The sequence below is a fragment of the Neopsephotus bourkii genome, unplaced genomic scaffold (genome assembly GCF_033783945.1).
Source record: "Neopsephotus bourkii isolate Nb327-2 ecotype Australia unplaced genomic scaffold, CSIRO-AGI_Nbou_v1 NB_730, whole genome shotgun sequence".
Lineage (NCBI taxonomy): Eukaryota > Metazoa > Chordata > Aves > Psittaciformes > Psittacidae > Neopsephotus > Neopsephotus bourkii.
This window is the reverse complement of record NW_026901228.1, coordinates 548,468-573,526: the sequence shown is the minus strand read 5'-3', so window position 1 is coordinate 573,526 and position 25,059 is coordinate 548,468. Positions and strand designations below refer to the sequence as shown.

At 39.3% G+C, this 25,059-nt stretch overlaps 2 protein-coding genes across 2 annotated transcripts in view; both read left to right on the top strand.

Annotated features, from left to right (window-relative positions):
- The window catches only part of DARS1 (aspartyl-tRNA synthetase 1), a 42,049-nt gene extending 36,290 nt beyond the window's left edge, over positions 1-5,759 (top strand). The window contains exons 12-16 of the mRNA XM_061354335.1: positions 855-897; positions 1,570-1,650; positions 2,309-2,420; positions 3,247-3,318; positions 5,378-5,759. Of these exons, the coding sequence (XP_061210319.1) occupies positions 855-897; positions 1,570-1,650; positions 2,309-2,420; positions 3,247-3,318; positions 5,378-5,469 (400 nt within the window). The 3' untranslated portion in view covers positions 5,470-5,759. The remainder of the gene's footprint in view (positions 1-854; positions 898-1,569; positions 1,651-2,308; positions 2,421-3,246; positions 3,319-5,377) is intronic.
- A 4,314-nt stretch (positions 5,760-10,073) lies between these two features.
- On the top strand, positions 10,074-23,436 carry MCM6 (minichromosome maintenance complex component 6). Its single transcript, XM_061354334.1, has 17 exons — positions 10,074-10,233; positions 10,994-11,140; positions 11,700-11,810; positions 12,305-12,554; positions 13,246-13,411; positions 13,498-13,643; positions 14,468-14,618; positions 15,293-15,434; positions 16,362-16,503; positions 16,638-16,745; positions 17,346-17,501; positions 18,552-18,680; positions 19,733-19,894; positions 20,734-20,869; positions 21,119-21,286; positions 22,192-22,331; positions 22,947-23,436. The coding sequence occupies exons 1-17, from the start codon at positions 10,130-10,132 to the stop codon at positions 23,058-23,060; spliced, it is 2,472 nt and encodes an 823-aa protein (XP_061210318.1). The 5' UTR covers positions 10,074-10,129; the 3' UTR covers positions 23,061-23,436.
- Positions 23,437-25,059: the final 1,623 nt, after the last annotated feature.

Genomic DNA, 25,059 nt, shown 5'->3' with positions numbered 1-25,059 from the left:
TCAAGTGACAGCCCTCAAGAAGGAACCACTAGCTTATAAAGGAATAAAAAGTACTTGTATCCAACTCTCTTGACAAATAAATGAAAAGGATATGAAAATAGACCTTCTTTTTAATGTAGACTGTATGTACAAACTCTGAAATCTAAAATAAAGTAACTTAAAGCATAAAGTGAGAGTAACTTGACCTTCTAAGGATAAGAAGCACTTGTTTTTCTAACAACTGTGGTCCTTTGTGTGAATTGTCACGTCTTTGAACAAAATGATTCTTCAGTCTTAAGGTCTTTCTTGTCAGTGACACATTCCCACTTCTTTCCACCTCTTAGGAAAAAGATTTAAGCACGTATGATTGCATTCCCATTAGTTTACCAGAAGATGGGTTTAACTAACTGATTATATACAAACTTTTAAAAAGACACTTAATAAAAGGTTTCTGTTCTTCCCTGTAATATATCCAGTACCATTAGGATAATGTATGATTTTACAGTTAAATGACCTGCATGTTGAAGAAGTTTCAATCATAAGAGTTTGATAGAGAAAAATAATTTCTTTAGCAACTGCTTATGGTATTCCTCAATTAATTGTGCCTAAGAAGAAATGGCTGCACAAGGTGTATGCCAGGAATATCTTTAGATATCAGTTAATTTAAGGGTTTTCTAGGACTAATACAGAATATTTTGGAACAAAATAAATATCCTTTATTTCTGAAATTTGCACAATCCAAAGCATTCAGAAACAAGTGCTAGATTTTCTAAAGGGTAGGGTGCATAAAATCTGTATCTTGAAATCTTTTTAGCTTTGTGGAGCATATAATCAGCCCAAGTTTAAATCACTTAATGGTGGTAAATCTTTTTCAGCACACCGAATGAAAAGCTCCTGGGACGCCTGGTAAAGGAAAAGGTAACAATTATTTTAGAATAAATAAATTTGTGATTTAATGTGAAACCTGACGGCATGGAGTCACTGTGTTGGGATAAATGCCTATGTCATGTAAAACAGCTCTTTACACACTGATCCAGAATACAGTATCTCAAAACATGTAGAAGTTGTGAAGAGTTTGTGATTAGCATAAACATTTTTTAATTGTTGACTCATTCCCATTTTGTTGCTGCTTATTTCATCTACAGAGAGTTTTGTCTTAAACAAAATAAGCTGTTTCAAACTATTTTCAATCTTTTATATTTATTTCTATCATCTTTTATACTGAGTACACCAAACAGGATAGTACGTTCCAAACCCAGATCTCAACATAATTAAAACCAACCAACCAAGCAAACCATATTCTAAGTAAATTTATAGGAGATGAGTAAGTACCTGTTACTACAGAAAAACATTTTACTGCTAAACATTTGTAAATCTACACAGGTAATACTGGAAATCTGAAAAATAATACATGACTTCTATTGATAAGTATTATCTTTTTAAGATAATAGTGTTAAATTTGTGGAAAGATATTGAAAGATCTTTTTTGTTCTATTACAAAGATTCACAACACTGGTTATGTCTTCCTCTTTTAATTTGTTCTTTACATCATTTTCTCTTGTACTAACTGTTTAAATTACATTCTTTCAGTATGACACGGACTTCTATATTCTTGACAAATATCCTCTTGCTGTGAGGCCTTTTTATACAATGCCAGACCCAGTAAATCCTGTAAGTAACATTATTTGTTGTTAGTGGGGGGTTTTTCAGTTTAAATTATTCTGCATGAATAATTGATGAAATTAAATAAATGATGAAATTAAATATATTTCTGTGATCCACTGTTATAATTAAAATTCTGATAACAAGATTAGATCAGTGTTACATGACACGTAAAATATTTATAGTTACTCTTCACTGGTGAAAACATACTGGAAAGAAACAAATTAGCTAAAGCTAGGAGAGCTTTATGGAGAGATCTCCATGGTCAGAACACTGCTGCCATCACTGAAAAGAGGCAGAAACATTCTTCTATGGTAACAGACACTTTAACAGAAAATACACTTTTTTAAAATTGTTAGGAATTCCCCAGTTCATTCCTAAATCCAGGGTAAATATCTTTAGAGCATCTTTTGCTGGGATAACTACATGCAAATGTAATATTTTTTCAGAGGGCATGTGCATGAACTTCACTTTTTAAAATCAGCTCTAGTTTAACCAGAGGAGCAAAAGGGATGTAATTCCTGACCAGACTCCAGATACATTGCAGTCTTACTGCACAACTTTGCATACTTAACTTCAGATAAGTGAAGTTATTGAGAGGTGCACATTTGTCACGTAAGGATGGAGCAACTGTACATGGGAAATAAACTCATCTTTGCTTTTCCAGAAAAACTCTAACTCTTATGATATGTTCATGAGAGGGGAAGAGATCTTGTCTGGAGCACAGAGAATTCACGATCCTCAGCTGCTGACAGAAAGAGCCCAGCATCATGGCATTGGTAAACAACATGAAGCTGAATTTAAAAGAGTATAAATCATGATCGGATTTGTTTCCTTTAAAGGAAGGATTTGGGGGAGAATTTGTTACAAGGTGGTAGTCCTAAATTCATCATGCTGTTTCATTCTTAATGCATCTAATTCTGTTTCACCATTTTAATCTAGAGTGGAGCTATTAAGAAAATGGTTAGTTTCCAACCAACACTTTGATGAAAAGGAATTGTTTCCAAGGACTTTACAGAAAGTGTAATACAGGAAATAAATTCAACAGAATGAGGGTAGACAAACAAGTCTTCCTTCGGTCATGCCTCTCTCTACTGAACTGATAGCAAATAAGCAAGTGTCCCTTGGTGAAATAAAAAAAAATAAATAAAATCTTGGCAAGGACAAGGCCAGCTAATAGTAGAAGGGTAAGAGTAAATCAGGTGATCACAAGAGTAAAATGTAGGTTAAAATTATGCTTCCAGTGAATGGCAAAAAATGAGTAGCTCCCGCTGTACCAAGATGGAAAAATAGTTGCTAAATCTTTACTTTCTTACTGCAGCTTATTCAAGAAATCACCATTTTCTGTAAGTCACATGAACAGTTGGGCCTAGCTCTTACTCAGTTCTAGAATTTCTTCCCTGAGTTATTAACAACATTATAAAATCAAAACTGTTATAATTTCTAAATAGTCCTGGATAATTTACATGTTTGATAAGTAAAACCACACTGTTAGTTTGTACGTTAACTGGTAAATTTTTTGTTGTGTTTGCAGTTCTGTAGTCACTTGTATGTTTGGCTTGGTGTTCATTAAGCAGGTGAGAAACATGTCTTTTTCCTCTCTAGATTTGGAGAAAATAAAGGCTTATATTGATTCCTTTCGTTTTGGTGCACCTCCACATGCAGGTGGTGGAATAGGTAAGTGTATGTATTTAAATTTTTATTATTTAATTTACTATTTATTTCTATTTGATTATTTATTTTATTACTTATTTCATTATTTTATTATTTATTTTCTTCTTATTATTCATTTTTATAAAATGAGAATAGTAGCCTTATTAGGCAAATGCATGGGGCTGTTCATGATGGAGAATTTAAACTCATAATGGCATCATCTGGCAAGTTTAAAAAGCAGGTGATCACAAGAAAAAGTGTTCATTTATTAGCCAGGCACATCACTTTCAAATTTGACCAATGAGGAGAATTTAAGGAAGCAAGAAAATACCGCATTATGTATGGATTTATCATTGCCACTGGTCTCTTAGTGCATTTGATGAAGCTGTTACGTAGTGAGGAGAAGCAATTGATTGCTTGTCATCTTCAGCGATTTGACTGAATATCAACAATCAGTTTGGCTCATGCTGATGGTTTTAGCAAAGGTACTGAGGCTTCAGGTCTTGGCTGTATTTTGCATACTAAAATGAAAAAAGATAGCATTTAGGCATCTTAATTATAACAATTTACAGTTATGTACATTGCTTCCATTAGCAGGATGAAACTGTTCATGCATGTGGAAATAGGACATTTTGTAGGTCCTCATCAATGAACACAATTATTTATTTGATTCAGTCTTTCTGCATTTGCCTTATTTTTGTAAAGTATATTTAGTACATTCTGAGCATGTTCTCAGAACAACTAAGTTTGCCTTCAGTAAATGCATTACATCTATGATATGTTATTGAGACAACTGTTTTGAAATACGTACAAGATGATCTCTATCTACCTACATCTATGATTATGCAGTACTTGGGAGGCAGAGGAGATTCAGGATTTGCAGATGATCCAAAATCATTTAGGCCAGGAAGAACTAACATCAAGGAAGCTGAAGCGACATCTCTTCTGCACAGTAAACGCTCCACATGGCACATCTCAGAGGTCAATCCAAGTACCAGCCAAACAGGAGATGCTGAGAGAATTAAGGCTGATTTCTAACTGTTTCAAATGGAAACCTTAATATGGGAGGGCACTGTGTGAAAACCAGTGTGCATATGGGGATCATCATAGCATGGCTAGGATGTATATGCAGCCCCACAGATTAGGGAGTTTTTCCATGTTCCTCAGTACATACATAATAACTTCTAAGATTTCAGGAAGGAAGAAGACAATCACTAGTGAAATATTTATTATTATAAAAGATAGTGTATATAAATATATAAAGGGGGAGTGTCATGAGGATGGAGCCAGGCTCTTCTCAGTGGCAAACAATGATAGGACAAGGGGCAATGGGTACAAACTGGAACACAAGAGGTTCCACTTAAACTTGAGAAGAAACTTCTTCTCAGTGAGGGTGACAGAACACTGGAACAGGCTGGCCAGGGAGGCTGTGGAGTCTCCTTCTTTGGAGACATTCAAAACCTGCCTGGACACGTTCCTGTGTAACCTTATCTAGGTGTTCCTGCTCCGGCAGGGGGATTGGACTAGATGATCTTTTGAGGTCCCTTCCAATCTCTAACATACTGTGATACTGTGATATCAGCAGATAGTTACACAGATACGTATTGCTAAATCTACATTTTTTACTGTAGAGAGTTTGGAATAAGCTTCCCCAACTGTAGGTTTTTTTCTGTTGTTGCTTATGGCACTTAATGTCTCTTACTCTGAAGCTGTTAAGACTGGTTTGGGCTATGCTGCTGTATTCAGCATATGGTTCTCTCAGTTACCCACCTCCCATTTCAGTATTCTGTACCGTCTTTCTTAAAAGTCCAAAGTGATTCAGGGTTGACCATTGCTTATTGATACACTTTCCAAATGAAGTCTGCATCATGGTATGTAAAATGCCTGGCTTTGTTTCTACTTTCTGTAGTCAGAGATGCTGATGCACACATGCCAGTATTTGGTCACGCTACTGTGTGAGGCTGACTGTAGGTATTGAGTACCAGGTTGGAAGGGACTTCATCTGGTCCCAATACCGTTAGCTTTTTAAGAGTTTCAAACAAACGAGTGACTATGCTGATGGGGTTTTTTCATTTTTTTGTAGGGCTGGAAAGAGTAACTATGCTGTACCTAGGGCTGCATAATGTTCGCCAGACCTCCATGTTTCCACGGGATCCCAAACGACTGACACCGTAACATGAGCTGCTTTTGAAAGTTTGAGATGATTTGCCCTGCAGATACAATACAATTGAAAGTATTTCCGCTGCTACTAATGAACCTGTACTGATTTGAGTATTGTAATACACAATAAAGAAAAAAAAAAATATCTCATTTCCTGAAGTGCTACACTATTCTTTTTTTATCCTTACCTCTTTATTTAAAAGATACTATTCGAACAGATCAGGACTTTTTGTATTGGAAACTGTGCATTGATTTGAGCATTTGATTTGAGCATTGTACTATCCAATTTAAAAAAAATAATTAAATCTCATTTCCTAAAGTGCCACAATATTTTTTTTTTTAAAGACAGGATTTTAACAGATCAGGACTTTGTATTGGAAACTCTGCATATTTTTAATGAAAATGTGATGCACTGAGTTAGTTTTCTGGTGTCACATTAAATTGTATCATGTTTCTACATTTTAATAAATTATGCAATAAAAATTCTGCTGTTTTAACTTATGTCAGCAAAATTGAAAATTCTGAAGTAAATTTCTAAATCAGGAGGAAGGCAGCCAGTTGTTAATTTACATGAGTGTTACCCAGAGAAGCAGGTGAGAAAAGGAACAGTCTTACAAAAAATACTCATGAAATTGTGAAAATCAATTGCAATAAATCTCTCAAAGTAAATTAGATGCAGTGTCTGTCTGCATGGCTTTTGCTCTGTATCCTCACAAGATAATAATCAGTTGATCAAGAGTGAGTTTGGGTTTTGTTTTTTTTTTAGGCCTGTTCTTTATGTTACTATTTGAGAATGGACAGAAGGTTACACACACTCCTAGAATACACAAGGATATGTAATACTCTCAGAAAATAACTGAACGGTAAGTTTGAGAGCAGGTCAGCCTCTAGGGTAACAGACAAAAGAAATCATCAAGGATTTAATGTATCTATTGCCAATGAAAGAAAAGCAAATAATGTAAGCCAACCTATTTCAGAGTTTGTTTTTTTCACTTGTAAGTGCTGTGAACAGCCCAGTTGTACATCTAGAGAACTGAGTGTTTCTGGAAGTCAAGAGTACTTCTAAAATTCTTTCTGGACATCTTTTTTCTCAAGTGAACCACTTACTTGAACATCCTCAATTTGCAGTGATGTGCAAAGCTACTTCTCTTCCTCCCAACCAGATGTATGTGCCCCACATTTGGAGAGGAACCAGTGTCTGAACATTCCTTTTATAGACCTCATCTGATAGTTGTTTTTCGAATTTAAAACGTTTTTGTAGGTGTGGCTGCCAAAGAACAAAGGATTAAGTTGCTTAGTTGGGCACTGCAATGGAGTTACTCTGATATTCATACATATTTGTAATTCCCAACCTAATTCTTGCTTAATGTGTTACATGATAAAAGTTTCAGTAGGAGGTATGGTTTAGAAAGTCTATGTTATTGTTGCTACCTTGATTTTTAAATGTCAGAGAAGTCACATACTGGTTATGCTACAAAAAGGTCAGTGAGGCTGTGTATAAATTGTGTAGAATTTCACAAAAGGGCAAATCACCTTTTGCAGCTGCCGCTGAACAAGACTTAATTTTAATGTTTTGTGACAAGAGTTCTCCATTAGAAAACAATCATACTAAAGGTCAGTTAGGTAAAGTAATGGAAATGTCAAAGTTAAACTTAAACTTTAGAAGTCACACAACTCAAAGAATAAAATACTTTGCAGCTCTGCTTATGAGTCTGATGTAATTAATTTACCAGGGAATATTCCCCAAATTATTAACTTTAAAATCTTACAGTGTACCCAGATGTACTTTACAAAGTTAAGTGGATTACAAACATGTCTTATCACCACAGACAACTTGGTGATGAATCCAAGTTTCAAAACAGTTGTTTTATTCAGCCAAGCCAACTGGAATTAATTTAATTACCTTTATTCATATGGACCCAGCAGTGTATCCCGCATCGGAAGTGCATCCTTCTAATAAGGAGCAAAACTACTGACTTACATTTCATGCCAAGAAAAAGACCTATTTCTTGCTCTACATTTGGCAACAAGTTTTGTGCGTACGTTCCTGTAACAACTGCTTATCCCCCATGCAAGAGTTATTTGAGCTCATGTTGTAGCTTGATTTATTCACTTTGGCTGCACAAGAACGAGAATTCAGATGGAGGCCCTAATTCCTCTGCATGCAGAATCTTTTCATGCAGTTTTTCTTAGCTAACTGAAAATAATTATGATAATAAATCAAAATGCATTTGTCCTCAACGTAATCTTAATGGGATACTTTAGTGGGAGCTGCACATTGTTAGAACTCTTTTTGAAATCTTGCAAATAGTGATTTCAGAACTTCATGTTGCTTCCATAGGTGGCAACTCTAGTTTGGTAGTTCTGGAAAAAATCAAACCTGTATAGTCATGTGTTTCCAGTAAGGTGCAGGAAGTTAAGCATTTTACATGGAGTCCACATTGCTGCTGCTTCTCCACCACTTAAAACGTTTTGATTTTTATCTCTTTCATGATCTACAGTGGTAATTACACTTGTGTAATTTTTTTAAACTAAGGAAGTATAAAGGATATTGGAAAAGGAGTCATCTTCTCAAAACAAGCACAAAGCTTCAGTCTGCTTCTAAAGTTTAACTACATTTTCCTGTGGAAACCTGTCTGTGTTCACTGAGCTGTCTGAATCTGCCCAGCAGGAAGAAGGAGGACTCAGGCTGTTCTCCTGGCAGCAAAGTGCAGGACTGGCTCCAGCTGGCACACAGCTCCTGGGGGTTAACCTTGATGGGCAGCTCAGTACCACAGCTGCTTGCTCCCTGCCCAATGGGCCAGGGGAAGAGAAAAGAATTGTAAAAGCAGAAAACCTTGTGCTTCCACCCCAGGCCAGTCAATTCCAGGTGTGTTGGACACCCCTCCAGGTAAAAGCAAATTGTGGCCTGCACTCTGCTGCCAAAGGGAGGGAGGAGAATGCATTAGCAACATCCATTGTGGCACACCACTTGGCTGCCTTGGACTCCAGTGCATACTGGGTTTCCAGCATGTCTCATGGAGTGGCACAATTTCATTCAGGCCACAGGAGTCCAGTGCTAGCTTCCACCCCATGCACCCTGCATCTGCCATGGGTCCCCTTTGAGCATGTTCCTATGTGCCAAAAAGAGCCTGGAAAACCAGCATGTTTTCTTTGACAGCCATCCCTAGAGTACACAGCTTGTCCAAACACATTTTAATTATTCACTATTTGTTGTGTTTCATTTGCATGCGTTTTCTATATGGAATTCATTCACTGCAACTTTTAACAATGATCAAGTTCAACTATTATTTTCTTTGGATTTAAAAGAGCATGCAAGCATAGGATAAACTAACCAGTTGCACAGTTTTTCTTCTACTTTGCTAACTTTTTAACTCATAGCTATCTTGAAACAAAAAAAACAACCAACCAAAAACCTCCAAAAGCTGTAATAATGCACTAAAGCCCAACAGTCTGCATTAAAATACCAGCTTTAAAACAAACAAAAAAAAAAGATTAATCCAGCCAGAAACTTTACTCTAACCTCCGCAATGAGAAGTGAGTGAACCATGCAGAGCTGAATCTTGCTACACCCCATAAACCCCAAATTGCCAGACAGCTTTTCCATTGTGCAGTTAGAAGTCTCTGTTCACTAAATGGCAAGTGCACTGCAATATGAATAACGGTACTGCAGGAAGCTTGTGCAGCTAGGGCTTTTTAAAACCTTTCAGAACTGAGAGTCAGCCCTTAGCTGCAGTAATTACAGCAAAGTTCCCAGTTAGGCAGAGATTAATGACTTTGCAGGTGGCAGAGCAGTGGTAAGTAATTTTTCAGATACTGAAACGGTTCCTGCTGGCAGGCGATCATGTGCCACCAGCTGCCATTCGGTAATGGCTGTCAGCCATGACACCGCTTGGCATATGCTACCTTATGCCATCCTGCTCATGAGCCTGTTACAAACAAGGAGCCAACTGTCCAAACTCGAGCCTGACCCTCACCTGGCTTAATTTGTGCCATGCTCACCTGAGGCTGGTCCTTTAAAAACCGGAGGTGCAGCCTACCCAGAGGGTCTTTGTCAGCAAGACGCTGCCCAAGGCACTTCCACCACGCAATTTACGGGCTTCATGGCTCTGAGCCTCCTCAAGAGAGTGCTGGCTGTGCCAGCAGCTGTTACCGTTATTGTAGCTGACCTGCTTCTCCAGGAAACTAGCAGCCTGCTCAAGTTCACTGCAGCTAAAGACTACCCTGAGACCACCACAGTAGACACCTACATGTTTACGGGACACGTTCTTCTGCCTGTGGAGGTTAAAGTCCTCCACAGCACCGACGAGTTTACAAGACAAAGCTGATCAACCCCTCCAGCAAGTAGCGAGAGACAAAGACCCGGCCGGGATCAGAGTGCTGATGGTCGGGGCTTGGCTCCTAGGCCACCCGACGCTTCCTGCCGGCACCTACCCGCTGAGCCTTAGCCCCCACGGGCAGCGATCCATCTCCAACCCGGTCCCGGAACTAACCCCAACTGCAGCACACCCCGCGCTTTTGGCGCGAAAAGGCCCGTGAGACAAGGTGGAGCTAGGGCGTCGGGGCGGGGCTCTGCGGGACGGCGCTCGCCCATTGGCTGGCACAGAGGCGCACGTGGGGTGCGCTGTGGCGCGAACCGCTGTGGGGCCGGGCTGGAGTCGGAGCAGCGGTCGGGATGGATCTGGTACTGGGTAATGCGGGCGCGGCGCAGCACCAACAGCAGCTTCGGGATGAGGTGGCCGAGAAGTGCCAGAAGTTGTTCCAGGACTTCTTAGAGGAGTGAGTGGAAGGGCTGGGCCCGGCGGAGGGCGGGCAGGACCGCCAGGAGGCGGTGGGCCGCGGAGGGCCGCTGGCGCCTTAGAGGGAGCCGCCATTTGGGTGAATCTTGTCAGGGCCTGCCGCCACAACCCGCCGTGTTTCAGTCGGGAAGTCGCTCCCGTCATCTGCCCCCCTCCCCGCTGGGACACTCCCCTGTTGTGAGGTGTCTACCGTGCAAGAGGTATAGGAGAAGAGCACGGTGCTGCCTTGGCTGGCAAAATCCTCCCCAGAGAGGTTTTGCGGGCACTTTGTTAGATGCGTTTGGTCCCTTCCAAAGACGTTTTGTGACAGCCAGGTTGAAAATTCATTTCAGGGCTCGAATGCTACTCCTTAATACAGCTGGCTTTCCACATTTTTCTTCCCGAGGGACCCATCAGCAGCAAACAAGGGAACTGTTAACATCACCTTGAGGAAACAAAACCGGGTTTGCTGGTGCAAAGTCGGTGTTAAATCATAAGTAAGTTTCTGTGGGGCAAACCTACTGTATGGAGTGCAGACCCGGTGTGTCTGTGCTGAGCGGCTGATAGATGCAGCAAGGGGGCAGAAGAAGTATTGTTGGAAAGGCGTTTGCAAGGAACTGTGGGATGGTGTCATTCCCTTGCACACTCCTCAATGTGTGTGATCCTTTCCCTCGCCTTCTCTCCTGAATTCAGAAGTATCTGATTGCATTCAGTTGCTGCCTGATGTGTAACTGTGAAACGCTTTCCTGAATCACTTTCAGGTTCCAGAACAGCGATGGGGAGGTCAAATACTTGCGTGATGCTGAAGAACTGATTCGACCAGAGCGGAACACTTTGACTGTAAGCTTTGTGGATTTGGAGCAGTTCAACCAGCAGCTTTCTACCACCATTCAAGAGGAATTTTACAGGTAAGGTGTACCTGAGAACTTGGCAATGCTGTGGTCTCGTGACATCTTTTACATGTTATATAAAAAATGAAAGGTTTGTCTGCTTCCGTATCCTGAAAACACATTTAAGGATTTTTTTTTTTTTTCTCTTTACTGGATCAGAACTTAATTTCTCAATGGACTCCTTTCTGGAAACTCTTAGCTAACTAGGCAACTGCATTTATGCTGATAAAGAAGTAGGTGGTCAATACAGGAATAAGGAATAAACTCTAGAAGTTCTTGTTCTGAAAATACTTTGTGAGTCAGTGGCTTATTTTGAGGATCGTCTACTTAATACAAGGATAACAGTGTCATAATACGAGACTTTAAAAAGTCAGTTTTCAGACAATAAAGCAAATGGCATTATTATGCAGTAATTGCATACTTAGGGTATTTAGATTGGGTTTTGTGTGTTCCTACAATAATAGGGCAATAAAAACCAGAACCTGGAAATGTATGATACAAGCCTTTGGTGTAGTCTAAAGCAAAGAAGACATTTTGATAACTTCTTTAAAATTTGAATTTTTTTTCTGTATTTCAGGGTTTACCCTTACCTCTGCCGAGCAGTAAAGACTTTTGCCAGAGACCATGGAAATGTTCCTGCAAACAAGGATTTTTATATTGCATTCCAAGACCTACCTACCAGGCTCAAGTAAGATGATTACTAATTCCAAAAACTTGTACATTTTTACTAGTGGAAAAGAAGTGTCAAAACATACTGGAACTGTTTCAGTAAAGCAGTGTGAAATGTACAGTTGACCAGTACTATTATGAAGTTTCCTGATCTTGTGCAGGTTATCTTTTGAAACATTTTTTCATTTGTGAAACATTTCAGATACTTGCATGCATCATATTCCTCAAACAAATGTAACTTCTTGAATTTAAAGAGTAATTTAGAGTATGTTGCTGTTGAAATATCACTGAAGTAGCTTTTGCATTGGTTTGACCTTTAGTATTAATCCAAAAGTTTATGTAAAATCATAAAATGAGAATATATTCTAGTAACCTTGCTTTTTCTATCTGTTAAAACTGCTCTTTAGTCACAGACTGAATGAAACTAGTTGCATGTTAGTACTTGGGTAGTACCCTGGACATAAAAAATGTCAACTCAATAATTTAATCTTTTTGAATTTCTGTTTTAAACAGAATCCGAGAGCTAACTTCGGCAAAAATTGGCTCACTGATGCGTATCAGTGGACAGGTGGTGCGTACCCACCCAGTCCACCCCGAGCTTGTAAGTGGAACCTTCATGTGCCTCGACTGCCAGACAGTGGTTAAAGATGTGGAACAGCAATTTAAATACACACAGCCAAACATCTGCAGAAACCCAGTCTGTGCCAATAGGAGGAGATTCCTGCTGGACACAAACAAATCAAGATTTGTTGATTTCCAAAAGGTACAGTGGTGAGGTCGGGGGGCGATGGCAAATACGAATGATGTTTCTGTGGTAGTTGAAAGGTGTTGCTTGTACTGCAACACACTGAAGACTGTTAATTTTGGTTCTGTCAATATCAAGAAAAGACTTCAAGAAAAAGCACTGGAATTTATGCAGATAGTTTCTTTCTTTCTATGGAAGGCTTATGTTTAAACATGGGAATTGTGAATATAATCAAACAGGTTTTGTTGTATGATATTTACTGTCTAAGTGAATCACTGAAAAACCACGTATTGGAGCAAATGCTAGTTTCATGTTGCAGGTACATCATGTCTAGTTGTTTCATAGGAAAAGATGTTTTGGTATCTGCAGTGTTTTACTCTTCCCAGTTCATTTGCTCTACCAGATCCTCAGCACTTCACATCTTGCAGTGATACTTTGTGTCAGTCGCATTAACCTGACTCTTCAAGTTGCTTTTCCTAGCCCTCAGAATTGCCATTGTGGCCACTGTGTATCCTCTTAAGTTTCTCCAAGGCTCCTTACTGATTAGTGAAGGGATTTTTGGTTGGTTGTCTTATTGTAGGAGAAATGTCACTGTTGATGTGGATGGCAGCAGTCAAAGGCTACTTACTGTCTTAGTTAGCAGCTTAGCTTTAGAAGCATTTTCAAATTTGGTGACATTTGCTAAGTGCTTAGTATTCTCTCTCCTCAGGTTCGCATTCAGGAGACGCAGGCCGAGCTGCCACGTGGTAGCATTCCTCGCAGTGTGGAAGTGATCTTGCGCGCAGAAGCAGTGGAGTCTGCTCAGGCAGGTGACAAATGTGACTTCACGGGGTCACTGATTGTTGTGCCTGACGTGTCTCAGCTCTCAACACCAGGTTTGTTGCTACTGCTCATGACCTTGATGAGATGTCTTTCCCACTTATTCTGGGAACTGCTGTTCTGACTCCCACTCTAATGGCAGGGGTGCGTGCAGAAACCAGCTCCCGGATCAGTGGGACAGAGGGCTATGAAGCTGAAGGTGTCCGAGGACTTCGTGCCCTTGGAGTCAGAGAGCTGTCATATAAGCTAGTCTTTCTAGCTTGTTATGTTGCACCAACAAATCCACGGGTGAGTCTGGGAAAAAAAACCAACAAACTTTAAAGGTATTGATGATTTTTGCTGTTATGGCTTTACCTCAAATTAGGGAGTGGGAATGGGTAAAGCTAAGTACATATGTGTATCACCTTCCTGTGCATTTGTCTGTCTTTATATACTGATTAGATTTATACAGCAGGGATTTTTTTTATTCTTGTCCTTATTGTTCATAGCAGTTTTCACAGATGTGATTATTTGCCAACGTTATCAATGTATCAGTTCTAAAGAGGAAACTGATCCATTCATTTCTGTTCAGTTTTCATCCATTTCTGCAGCATTTGCTTTTCCTCCAGGAAATCATGGAGGTTTGTTTCATTTTGTCAGAAGGAAAACAGCAATCCTTCTTGTTCCCTCTTGTTTATCACATCTTGGAATGTTACTACAGCATAATAAGTAATATCGACTGTGGCTGGGTTAAAATATCATGGTGTGATATTTTAATCTACAATTCTCCTAGCAGCTTCACCATCACATAAGATAAAACCAGCATCTGTTACATTCCAAGTGTAAAAGTTTCCTGTCTCATTCTAGAGGAATGAAGACCTTGTAAATTTCAGTTATTGAAGAATGCTTACAAAGGCAAATTTTAGCCAGAGGAAGCAGTACTTGTTTACTTGCTTGCTCTTTTTTACTTGCTCTTTACTCTGTGGACAAACGTGTCTTCTTGGTTTTCAAAGTAACAAGTTGCATGCTTTTGATTTTGGCCCTAGGAAATTGTATATTTTTAAAGGTATAAGGCAATGAGCTCTCATTTGGTAGTGACCACATTACTCCTTTGTTTGTCTCCTTTTCTTTAGTTTGGTGGAAAAGAGATCCGAGATGAAGAGCAGACTGCAGAAAGCATTAAAAACCAAATGTCTGTGAAAGAGTGGGAAAAGGTGTTTGAAATGAGCCAAGACAAGAACCTTTACCATAATCTCTGCACCAGCCTCTTCCCCACTATCCATGGTAAGAGTCCATTTGTTGCTTCTTAGAGGAAAGATGTCTCTTGTGAAAATATGAACTCTTTGCTGTCTCTGTACTGCTGTTTGGGAAAACTTGAGAGCTGTATGCCAACTACCACAAATTCTCTCTTCTAGCACTGGTTTTGCTAGTAAACGAGAATCTATTTCCTGAGTACTTGCTATGCTTAATCTTTAAGGCCTTCAACATATTAGTCAGAACAGTTGGCTTTGCTATTAGGTGATCTGCCAGACCCTACATAAAGTTGACTCTTGGGCTCTTGGGTGTGAGCTCTATTTTATATGGGCTTCTTTCAGAAGATTTAAGGGTTTCAATAGTTGTATGCTCTTGTACATGTATGTGCGTGTTTGCAGTTCTTTTTGGCTCAGAGCTAGTTTGAGGACGTACGTTGTTTATATCTGAAAAGTTTGATCAGCTGAATTTGGTTCATATTCTAAGCCTGTGTAGCATCAAGGAATTCTGCTGCTTTCTGAGTCAGTCTGCCCTGAAGCTAAATCAAGCACATAAATGCAGTTATAGAGGAAGTTTAGCAAATAGGTAAATTCTGAGCAGATGTACCCAAACGCTCTAAAATTCTAGTGGGGTGAAATTTCTTTTAAATAGGAAGAATGTGGTGTGTTCTTTTGGATTTTTTAATTGAGCTGTCTGTTCTGGGGCAGGTAATGATGAAGTGAAACGTGGGGTCCTGCTGATGCTTTTTGGAGGAGTTCCTAAGACCACTTCAGAAGGCACTTCATTGCGTGGTGACATCAATGTGTGTGTGGTTGGTGATCCAAGTACAGCCAAGAGTCAGTTTCTGAAGTAAGCATCTCATTAAAACAAAGTATTTAATCATTGTCCAGAGTGACAAGAGCTATAAACGTGAACTGTGCTTTTTCCATGTTAAGGAAAGGGAAATAAAACATTTAAGAATATTATCCAGCGATTGTTTGGATGTGGTTGAAGTATTTGAACAGGGCTGAAACAAACTCAAGTTCCTGTGATAATCACAAAAAAATGAAGTATTAATTTCTAAAGTTTTTCAAATGACATTGTATATTAAAGTACAGAATTTATTTCCCATATAAAATATCAGGCAAATGAAATAATTATTTCTGCCCCCTCCTGCATTTTTTTAGTTTAGTCAAAGTGGGTAGGTTTCAGCACTTTGAACAAATCGACAACTGCTAGCTCTGAGAAATAATTATGAAATAAATAATTATGCTTCTAATGCTTTTTAATTGGAAATTTTATTCGTTACGGTTTTATTTTGCCATGCTGTTTATTGACCTCAGCTTCATGGAGAACAATGCAGAGGTCCTTGCAGCATGCACTGCAACTCAGAAATCTAGAGGCACCACAAAAGCTGCCTTAGGCTGCTTGTGGTCAGTCTCACTGCTTATTTCTGTGAAGCCATTTATTCCTTTTTGCTGATTTTTTTCCTATGAGCTGTGTTAGCTTGTGAAGTCAGCAGAAGACTCGTGGGAAATGGTCTGGATTATTTTTTCTGCTAATGTAACCACAGGTAAATAACAGACTTGTGAGAGACTGCAGTTAGATAAGGGTTAGTTTCCAGGGGTTGCTCAAACATCATTAGAGGTGAGAAAGCCTACCTAAATATTAATTGCTTTCTGAAGGAAGGAGCAAGTCATTTCCTGAGAGACTGAAAACAGCTCTGTATTGCAGCTGTCTTGTTTCTCCAAGTTTTGATTGGACTTTTAAGTTCCTCACTCTTATTCCTCTCCTTAGGCATGTAGATGAGTTCAGTCCTCGTGCTGTATACACCAGCGGAAAAGCCTCCAGTGCTGCTGGTCTGACAGCTGCTGTTGTGAAAGATGAAGAGTCTCATGAATTTGTCATTGAAGCTGGAGCACTGATGCTGGCAGATAACGTGAGTCCAGGAACTAAGGTTCCTGTATCCTGGAGTGGTTTTGATTAACAACAGAGTGCCAAATTGTCTTAAAGATGCTTTTTTACCCCCAGAATGATTGAACTGGGGTGACATTATTTTTTATTGCACTGCAGGGGGTTTGTTGCATCGATGAATTTGACAAAATGGAACTGCGGGATCAAGTAGCCATTCATGAAGCGATGGAGCAGCAGACTATATCCATTACTAAAGCAGGAGTAAAGGTAGTTTGTGCTATTCCTCTGATTGTCTAGTCTGTACTGTCACTGGACTGTTTGTTACATGTACTGGTCTAGCATCATCTGTCAGATTCTCATGTCAGCAGCCTCACTGTGGCAGGACAGAGATCACTTGCCTGCAAAGTTTTGTGTGACATATCCCAGGGAAAAAAAAAAAAAGATCAGAAATGTTACTGAAAGGGGAAAAAAATGTAGTAGAGGACAGGAAACAAAACGAGGAAATCCTAACCTTGAAGTAACCCTGACAGAGGATATAGATCTGTGCGTGTTTGTATAAACATGTATTTGCACTGTGAGAAATGGAGTGTTTGTGAGAAGCAATTTTAAGTTTGTTTCAGTATTGTTGGCAAGAGTGTGACAGTGTTAATATGTTGATACATCAAACTGTTTCTTGCGGCCAAGACCTGGTTACAAAGAGCTGGTTAGAAGAATCTGGGTTCTTCTGAGGAGTGATGGTTGTAATACCTCCATTGAAACATTATCTAAAAGATATTGTGCTGACCTATTCAAATTGCAATGAGCTGATATAGCAAGTGGTCACAGGCATTCTTGTCTTCTCTTTTTATTCATATTTTTCACTGCCAGGCTACCCTGAATGCCAGGACCTCCATTTTGGCTGCAGCAAACCCAGTTGGTGGGCACTATGACAGATCCAAGTCACTGAAACAGAACATAAACCTGTCAGCTCCCATCATGTCTCGCTTTGATCTTTTCTTCATTCTTGTGGATGAATGTAATGAGGTAATTTTAAGAAACTGTCAGATAATTTATGTCAGAAAATATCTCTGGAGGTTTCTAGTCTAACTTCACACAAAGCAGATCATAGAGAACAGGTTGACCTGGTGAGTTTTGAGTATCTGCAAGGATGGGGATTCTGCAGTCTCTAGGCTCCTACTGCAATGTTTGATAACTCTCATGCATTAAAAAATAACAACTTTTATATCTAATCAGAATTTCTCATGGTTCAGTTTGTGTCAGTTGCCTCTTGTCAGTCTGTAATTCTAAGAACAGTTTGGCTTCATCACATCTATACTCACCAGTGAGGCAGTTGCTTTCTTTTCAAGCTGAGCAGACCCAGTTTTTTCAGCCTCTCCTCATACAGCATGTGCTTCTGCCCTCTGACCATCTTGGTGCCATCTACAATTTTAGGTGAAGCTGATCTAATGCAGGTATCTTGCTTCTGCTTCTCTGTGTGCAAAGTTAAAAGCTGGCAGTACAAATTTGAATGTGCTCTGTTGAATACAAGGATACTGCCTTTTCATTTTGTAGTGATTTGAGCTGCAAACTTAACACCATTAGTAATTTTTAAAAAATCACTGGTCACTAATTTTAATACTGCTACCACCTGTCTATGTGGCATTTGTCTTGGGAAGGCATGAGAGAGGTTGAAGTTGGTTCAGCGCTATTCTTTCCACTGTTTTTCTCAGAGTGATTATCTAATTAAGAAGGGACTGATGAAAGAGACAGAATAGGCTGAAAAGGAAGAAAGCAGTTCCCACACTGCAGAGTGCTGCTTTCTGCCTATTCTGTGGCTAAGTTGTAACCCAGGAGAGTTCCAAGAGGTTATAAATCCTAAAACTGTCTTTTGTCCCTTCTCTGCTATGTTTCCTTCAATTAAAAACCTCCCTGGCATTCTCCTGAATCTTCTGGCAGAGAGTCTGGCTTCTGGGAAGGCTAGCTCTGCCATGAAGTTTGCAAGTGAGGGAGGGGAATGGGAAGGAAGATTATAGCTGCTGCTTTGATATTTGGCTGACTTTGTGAAAGTGATCTGACAGAGCAATAATATCCCAGGTTACAGATTATGCCATTGCCAGACGCATAGTTGATCTGCATTCCAGAGTAGAAGAATCTGTTGATCGTGTCTATTCATTAGATGATATCAGGAGGTATCTGCTGTTTGCAAGACAGTTCAAACCAAAGGTAATTCTATTTTCCTGTATAAGTTGTTCTGTATGAGGGAGAGCCAAAGGAACAGTAGCATGCTTCTTTTCTGGCAAATGCAAAGACAGTGCAGAAAAGAGCTCTAAACTCAGTTATTATCTAGAAACATCACATAATTCTGGAGCTATGTACTTTTGGGATTATGTTTTTAACTCCAGTAATCCAGCCAGCCTAGCTGAGACTGTTTCCATCAGTAGTCTTAACTCTGGTGGCAGTTCTTAACCTCTCCTGAACAATTGAGGGCTCGTGTCATAGCTTTCGCATACTTCAAGGGCATGGGTTATTCAGCACAGCTGCTGCAGAGATTTTTGTATTTCATTGATGTATTGATTAATGTCTTTAAAAGGATATTGTTCCTCAATATTTGTTTGCTTTCATTATGGTAAAATACAGAATATGGGAAACTGTTCTAAGTACAGATTTTTGTGGTGTGTCCAAATAGCAGCTTGGAGGGACTGTGTTACATTCTTCAGAACTTCTTCTAATACAGTTCCTCTCAAATGGAAGGAGAGAACACCCTCTCTTACAGAGTTTTGAAAACTCCCATTTCATTCCCATGTGGTGGGGAGTTTGTTTTCCAGATGGATCTGTATATGTGCAGATAGATTCAGGCAAGGAAGTATGTACACGAAGCTGTAGTGAGAGTTAGTATATGGAGTGTATGCTTGTATGTACATTTGCATGCAGAACGAGAGGTAAAGAAACATAGAGCAATCTAGTAGAGACAGACATGAATTATGCCCAGAAGCAAGTCAGTGGAACAGAAAAATAGAAAATATCAAAAATCTGCTGTAAAGTAGTGTGTCAGTGTACTTACTGTAATATCATTGTTGCTGTAATAGTTACTGCAATATAATTTTAACATAACAGATAAATATAATGACAATCTTATTATATATATAGTGTATAATATTTCAGAGAAAAGCAATAGCTACTACAAAAACATCTGGGGAGTGCCAATCTAATGCAAGAAGAATATGCTTTAATAATTTTAACATGGCAAACTGTCATACTATCTGAATGTCACAAAGATATCTAAGGAGTCCGAGGACTTTATAGTGGAGCAGTATAAACGGCTGCGGCAGCGTGATGGCTCTGGAGTGACAAAGTCGTCCTGGAGAATCACAGTGCGACAACTGGAAAGCATGATTCGGCTGTCTGAAGCTATGGCCCGTATGCACTGCTGTGATGAGGTACCATGATGAAAGTGTTTTTGATGGAAGTTTGTATAAGTGTTTATATAAATGTTGTGGGAGCTCTGGCTGTGCTGTTTTGCTGTGGTAATGTGCATATGCAAATCCTGTGGGTGAAGAGGAGAGCTCGGATCATGTTTTCACTTGTGATGTTGTCACACTCTGAATTTGTATGCCAGAAATACTGGTTTTAGGGTATGTCTTGTAAAACTGAGATCAGCTGGTCCAAACTGAGAACTTACATACTTATGCATTACAGTTGTATCACCAGTCTTAGCCCGTTATCTGTCAAATTGTGGCAAACAGGGGCTATATGACACATGCAGTGATAGAAACTTGCTCACTGGTTGTGTAAGAAGGACGCCCATTGGGTTCTTTTTAATTAAATTCAGCTTGTACAGAAATAGATGGCTTTTAGCTTACAGCTCAGCTAGAGATGATTTTTCCAGGTTTTGCTTTTAAATTTTGGAGGAGAGCCTCATTAATTACATGGGGGGTTTTGTTTTGTTTTTCCATGTTGCTTCTGTTCGGACCCATTTCTTTCATGGTTCTTGCTTCACTGATCTTCCTTCAAAATGTTCTTGGCTTATGTAAAATTTTTATCAACTCCACGTGATTGCTGAAGCCTGAAAGATTCATCAGGTTTCTTATTCCCTCTCTAACCTTGTCTGAACTCAGAGGAGTTGTAGTAGGATATAATTTGACTTGTAGAGTCTTTGCTGCTTAGGATTAATCAGGTGAAATAGGTAAAAAATTTCTTTGTCAGAGGTGAGTTTCTGGAGCTGTTGAGGGGGTGGGGGGAAAGCTTTAAATGCTTTTTTCTATCAAATCTTACCCAGGTTCACCCGAAGCATGTGAAGGAAGCTTTCAGGCTTTTAAACAAATCCATCATTAGAGTTGAGACTCCCGACATCAATTTGGACCAAGATGATGAACAGCAAATGGAGGATCAAGAGGAGCAAGATGGAGTCAATGGTAAACGTAGAGAATTTTTTCAAAGGGGAAGGTGCTTCCAGCCTTTTACCTTTTTTGAGTATGCTTCTTTTTGGTTTCTCGCCTGCTTCTCATCTAAGGACTCTTGACTTCTACTCTTAACTCCCTTGTTTCTTCAGCCTCCTTGTGGGTCCCCTCACCTGATTGATCAATAAAACACTTTTCAGTGGATCAGAGTATTAAACAGTTAAAAGATGTTACAGATTTAAACCTGAGCATGTATCCAAACAGGTGAAGCAGAAGCTCCAGCTAGGGTCAGTGGTGTAGTGAATGGGATCAATGGCCATTCTGAGGATGTGAACAAGGATGTTGCACCCAAGGCTTCTCTTAGACTGGGCTTCACTGAGTATCAGCGAATTTCTAATCTCCTAGTGCTGCACCTTAGGAAAGCAGAGGAAGGTAAGTATTTTTTTATTAAAAAGATAGCAGACCCTGATTTCAGGGAGCAACCATTACTACATCTCATGATGTTGCATTTGGGATTTTTACTCCTGCTGAGACAAAACTTGTTAGATCAGGTGTGAACCTGTACACATGTGGCTGGACTAGATCTGATGATACAGATAAAACTCCTAGCTCTGGTTCTTCAGTCTTTTACTGAAATCCAGGAAGTCAAGTAGCATGTCAACAGAGCAGACCCAGGAAAGGATTTATAGCATTTACTGGTTTAACCTAACTAGAAGAGTCAGCAGCAGTGAAAATTGTAGCAAGACCTTTAATGTGTGCCAGCAGTGGCAGCCTAAAATATATACTTAACCAGATAGCTGCAATGTGCCAAACAGCTGCTTCGTTCTTGAGAAGATGAAATATTTCTCTTGCAATGAGGCTGTTGTTGTGAAATGCAACAGTTGTCTCATTTTATATACCAATGCTAGAAATTTTTGGAAGGGCATGGAGACCACAGTTCATGTTCAAAATGCTGAGTACGTGTAGAAGGATGACTTATTCAGCATTGTGCCACAGTGATTTTATTTTGCCCTCACAGCATACTTGTATGAGACCATACAGCTGCTTTTTCTAGAAGCTGAAGGCTGATGTGGTAACTACGCTGCTCACTTGATTTGTAAGCTACTTGGATGCATAGACCTGAAAGCTTCAATTCTCAGTCTAAATGTCTCTAATTAAACCATAATGCAACAGCCTCCTGTACAAAACGTGTTTTAAGAAACAGAAGAAAGTCTGAACATCTTAAAAAGCATGATTCTCTTTTCAGTGTTGTAAATGTTAACATATAAATGCTTTTCTCTTACACTTTGAATGGTATCTTACCGATGCTATGTTTATGCAAATTATTTTCTTTGCAGAAGAGGATGATTCATCGTTAAAGAAGAGTGAACTTATTAATTGGTATCTAAAGGAAATTGAATCTGAAATAGAATCTGAAGAAGAACTAATAAATAAAAAGAAGATCATTGAGAGAGTCATTCACCGACTGACACATTATGTATGTATAGAAATGTGTGGATAATGAAAAAGGGTTTTAACTTACATGGTGCAGTACATGGTGCATTTTTAATAGAATACTTTCCTAATTTGAGAAATATGTTTTGTGCTTTCGTGTTATTGACTGATGCGTTATAAATACCTTATTTGCTTAATACCTGCTAAAATAGAGAAAACGCTGAAATGAGTTAGAGGTATGTACAAGTAAAAATTGAAACCACCATATTATGTCCTTATAGAAGTGGAAGTGATATTTGTCTGTATTTCTATGGTGTTAGCTATACATTAGGATACCGCAATACAAAAATTCAGTTTATTCAATGGATGACTAAATCATGGGGGCACTAGGGCAGTTTGGAGGACAAAGTATGAAACTATAAAGTACGCCTCAGTTTTAAAGACACAAACCCACTTAGATTGAAGTGTTCCCAGAAAGCATACAATATGTAAGAGTTTTCCACTGAACATAATAGTTAAGATAAGGAACCTGTTAAAGAGGGAGTTCACAATTAAGAGGGCTAAATAACTTATCAGCAAGCGCTGCTACCAGAATAAAAAGGAGACGCCTTTCAAAAACCTTTCTGTTCTTGATTGAATACAAATTTTTGTCTTACAGGACCACATTCTGATAGAACTGTCCCAGTCAGGACTGAGAGGATCCAAAGAAGAGGAGACTTTTGATGAAGATCCATACCTGGTTGTCAACCCAAATTATCTACTGGAAGACTAAGAGCTGAGAACTGGATTGTAGAGCTGCCTGGTTACTTGTTGGAAAATGCATTCTTTGCTTGCAAGGGTTGCTATACTATAGCTGATATCCTCAATTCCTATGAATGCTTTACTGTGGAATGTGCCAGTGTGTGGTTAGTAATACATGATTGCTCATTGACACTGAGTATACCTGGAAAGTTTTTAAAGAAATGACACATATATTAGGTTTGTTACTAATTCTGGGTTTCAGTGCCATCATCCAGATAATAAGGAGTATCATGGAGATGCTTCTATTTTAAGCAAGAGGAATTTTGCATTGTTCTATTAGTATAATTTCTACGCTATCGTTTTTTACTCTTTTTCTTATGAACATAAATAAAAGATCATTAAATGTCTGGAGATGTCTGTGGGTGGATTTGTTGTCGCTCACATGTGGGATTGCTATTTTCTATGCTTATGCTTTGAGGCTGAAAAAATAGTGATGTATATGTTTACTGTCTTAAGAAAGATTACATTTCTTGGGTGACAGATGCTAGTTTTTATGAAGATTTTTGCCTTCCATTTATGGGTAATGAGAAACTCTGATTACTTCTCTTTCTTTTTAGATGGACTAAAGGTGTGTATGCTCATGTTGCATATATAAAATAGAAAATTGAAAATAGCCAAGCCCAAAGCAAAGCTTAAGGTCAGGAGGTCAGAAACCCTCATCTTGATGAATGCCTGGACTTGTAAGTGAATTGAAAACTGCCATCGTTTGTGAGGGAAATTTAAGACTGTATTTGTAAACTTGTTTGTAGATTTTTCTGTAAGAAATTTTTACTTAGATTTCTGTTGTAATCACTTACTTGCTGTATGGTATGTGATTATTAAATAATCTATTAAGAGTTAAAAATACCTGAATATTTCTCTTAGCCTGATACCAATACCTAAGACACATTTTCTAATAGCATGAAAGATACCAAAGCTATATATTTTAAGTATAAATAGTGTGAAATAACTGTTTCTGAAGCAGGTCCAGAAATGAAGCTGGTTCCTAAGACAGTTGTCTTTTTCCTGTTAGCCTCTCCCAGCTTTGGAGAAATAGGCCTTAGTCTAACTAAGCATATTATTAAGGATAACAGTTATATTTAAGGAATGGAAAGAATCAGAAATACTTCTTTTTTCATAAACTGCATCTTGGCAAATGCTATATTTTGTTGAAAATCGTAGCACACCTGCAACAACTGTTTGCTGTTATTCTGTGTTGATCATTTACTTTCAAAATAAGGACAGGAAGATGTTTGTGCTTCATTATAGAATCATAGAATAGTTAGGGTTGGAAAGGACCTTAAGATCATCAAGTTCCAACCTCCCTGCCATGGGCAGGGACACCTCGCTCTAAACCATATCACCCAAGGCCTCGTCCAACCTAGCCTTGAACACTGCCAGGGATGGAGCATTCACGACCTCCCGGGGGCAACCTATTCCACTGCCTCACCACCCTCACAGTAAAGAACTTTCTCCTTATATCCAATCTAAACTTCCCCTGTTTAAGTTTTAACCCATTACCCCTTGTCCTATCACTACAGTCCCTAATGAAGAGTCCCTCCCCAGCATCCCTATAGGCCCCCTTCAGATACTGGAAGGCTGCTATGAGGTCTCCACGCAGCCTTCTCTTCTCCAGGCTGAACAGCCCCAACTTTCTCAGCCCGTCTTCATATGGGAGGTGCTTCATGCCCCTCATCATCCTTGTGGCCCCTCCTCTGGACTTGTTCCAACAGATCCATGTCCTTTTTATGTTGAGGACACCAGAACTGCACACAATACTCCAAGTGAGGTCTCACAAGAGCAGAATAAAGGGGCAGGATCACCTCCTTTGACCTGCTGGTCACGCTCCTTTTGATGCAGCCCAGGATATGGTTGGCTTTCTGGACTGCAAGCGCACACTGAAGCTGGCTCATGTTCATTTTCTCATCGACCAGCACCCCCAAGTCCTTCTCCACAGGGCTGCTCTGAATCTCTTCTCTGCCCAGCCTGTA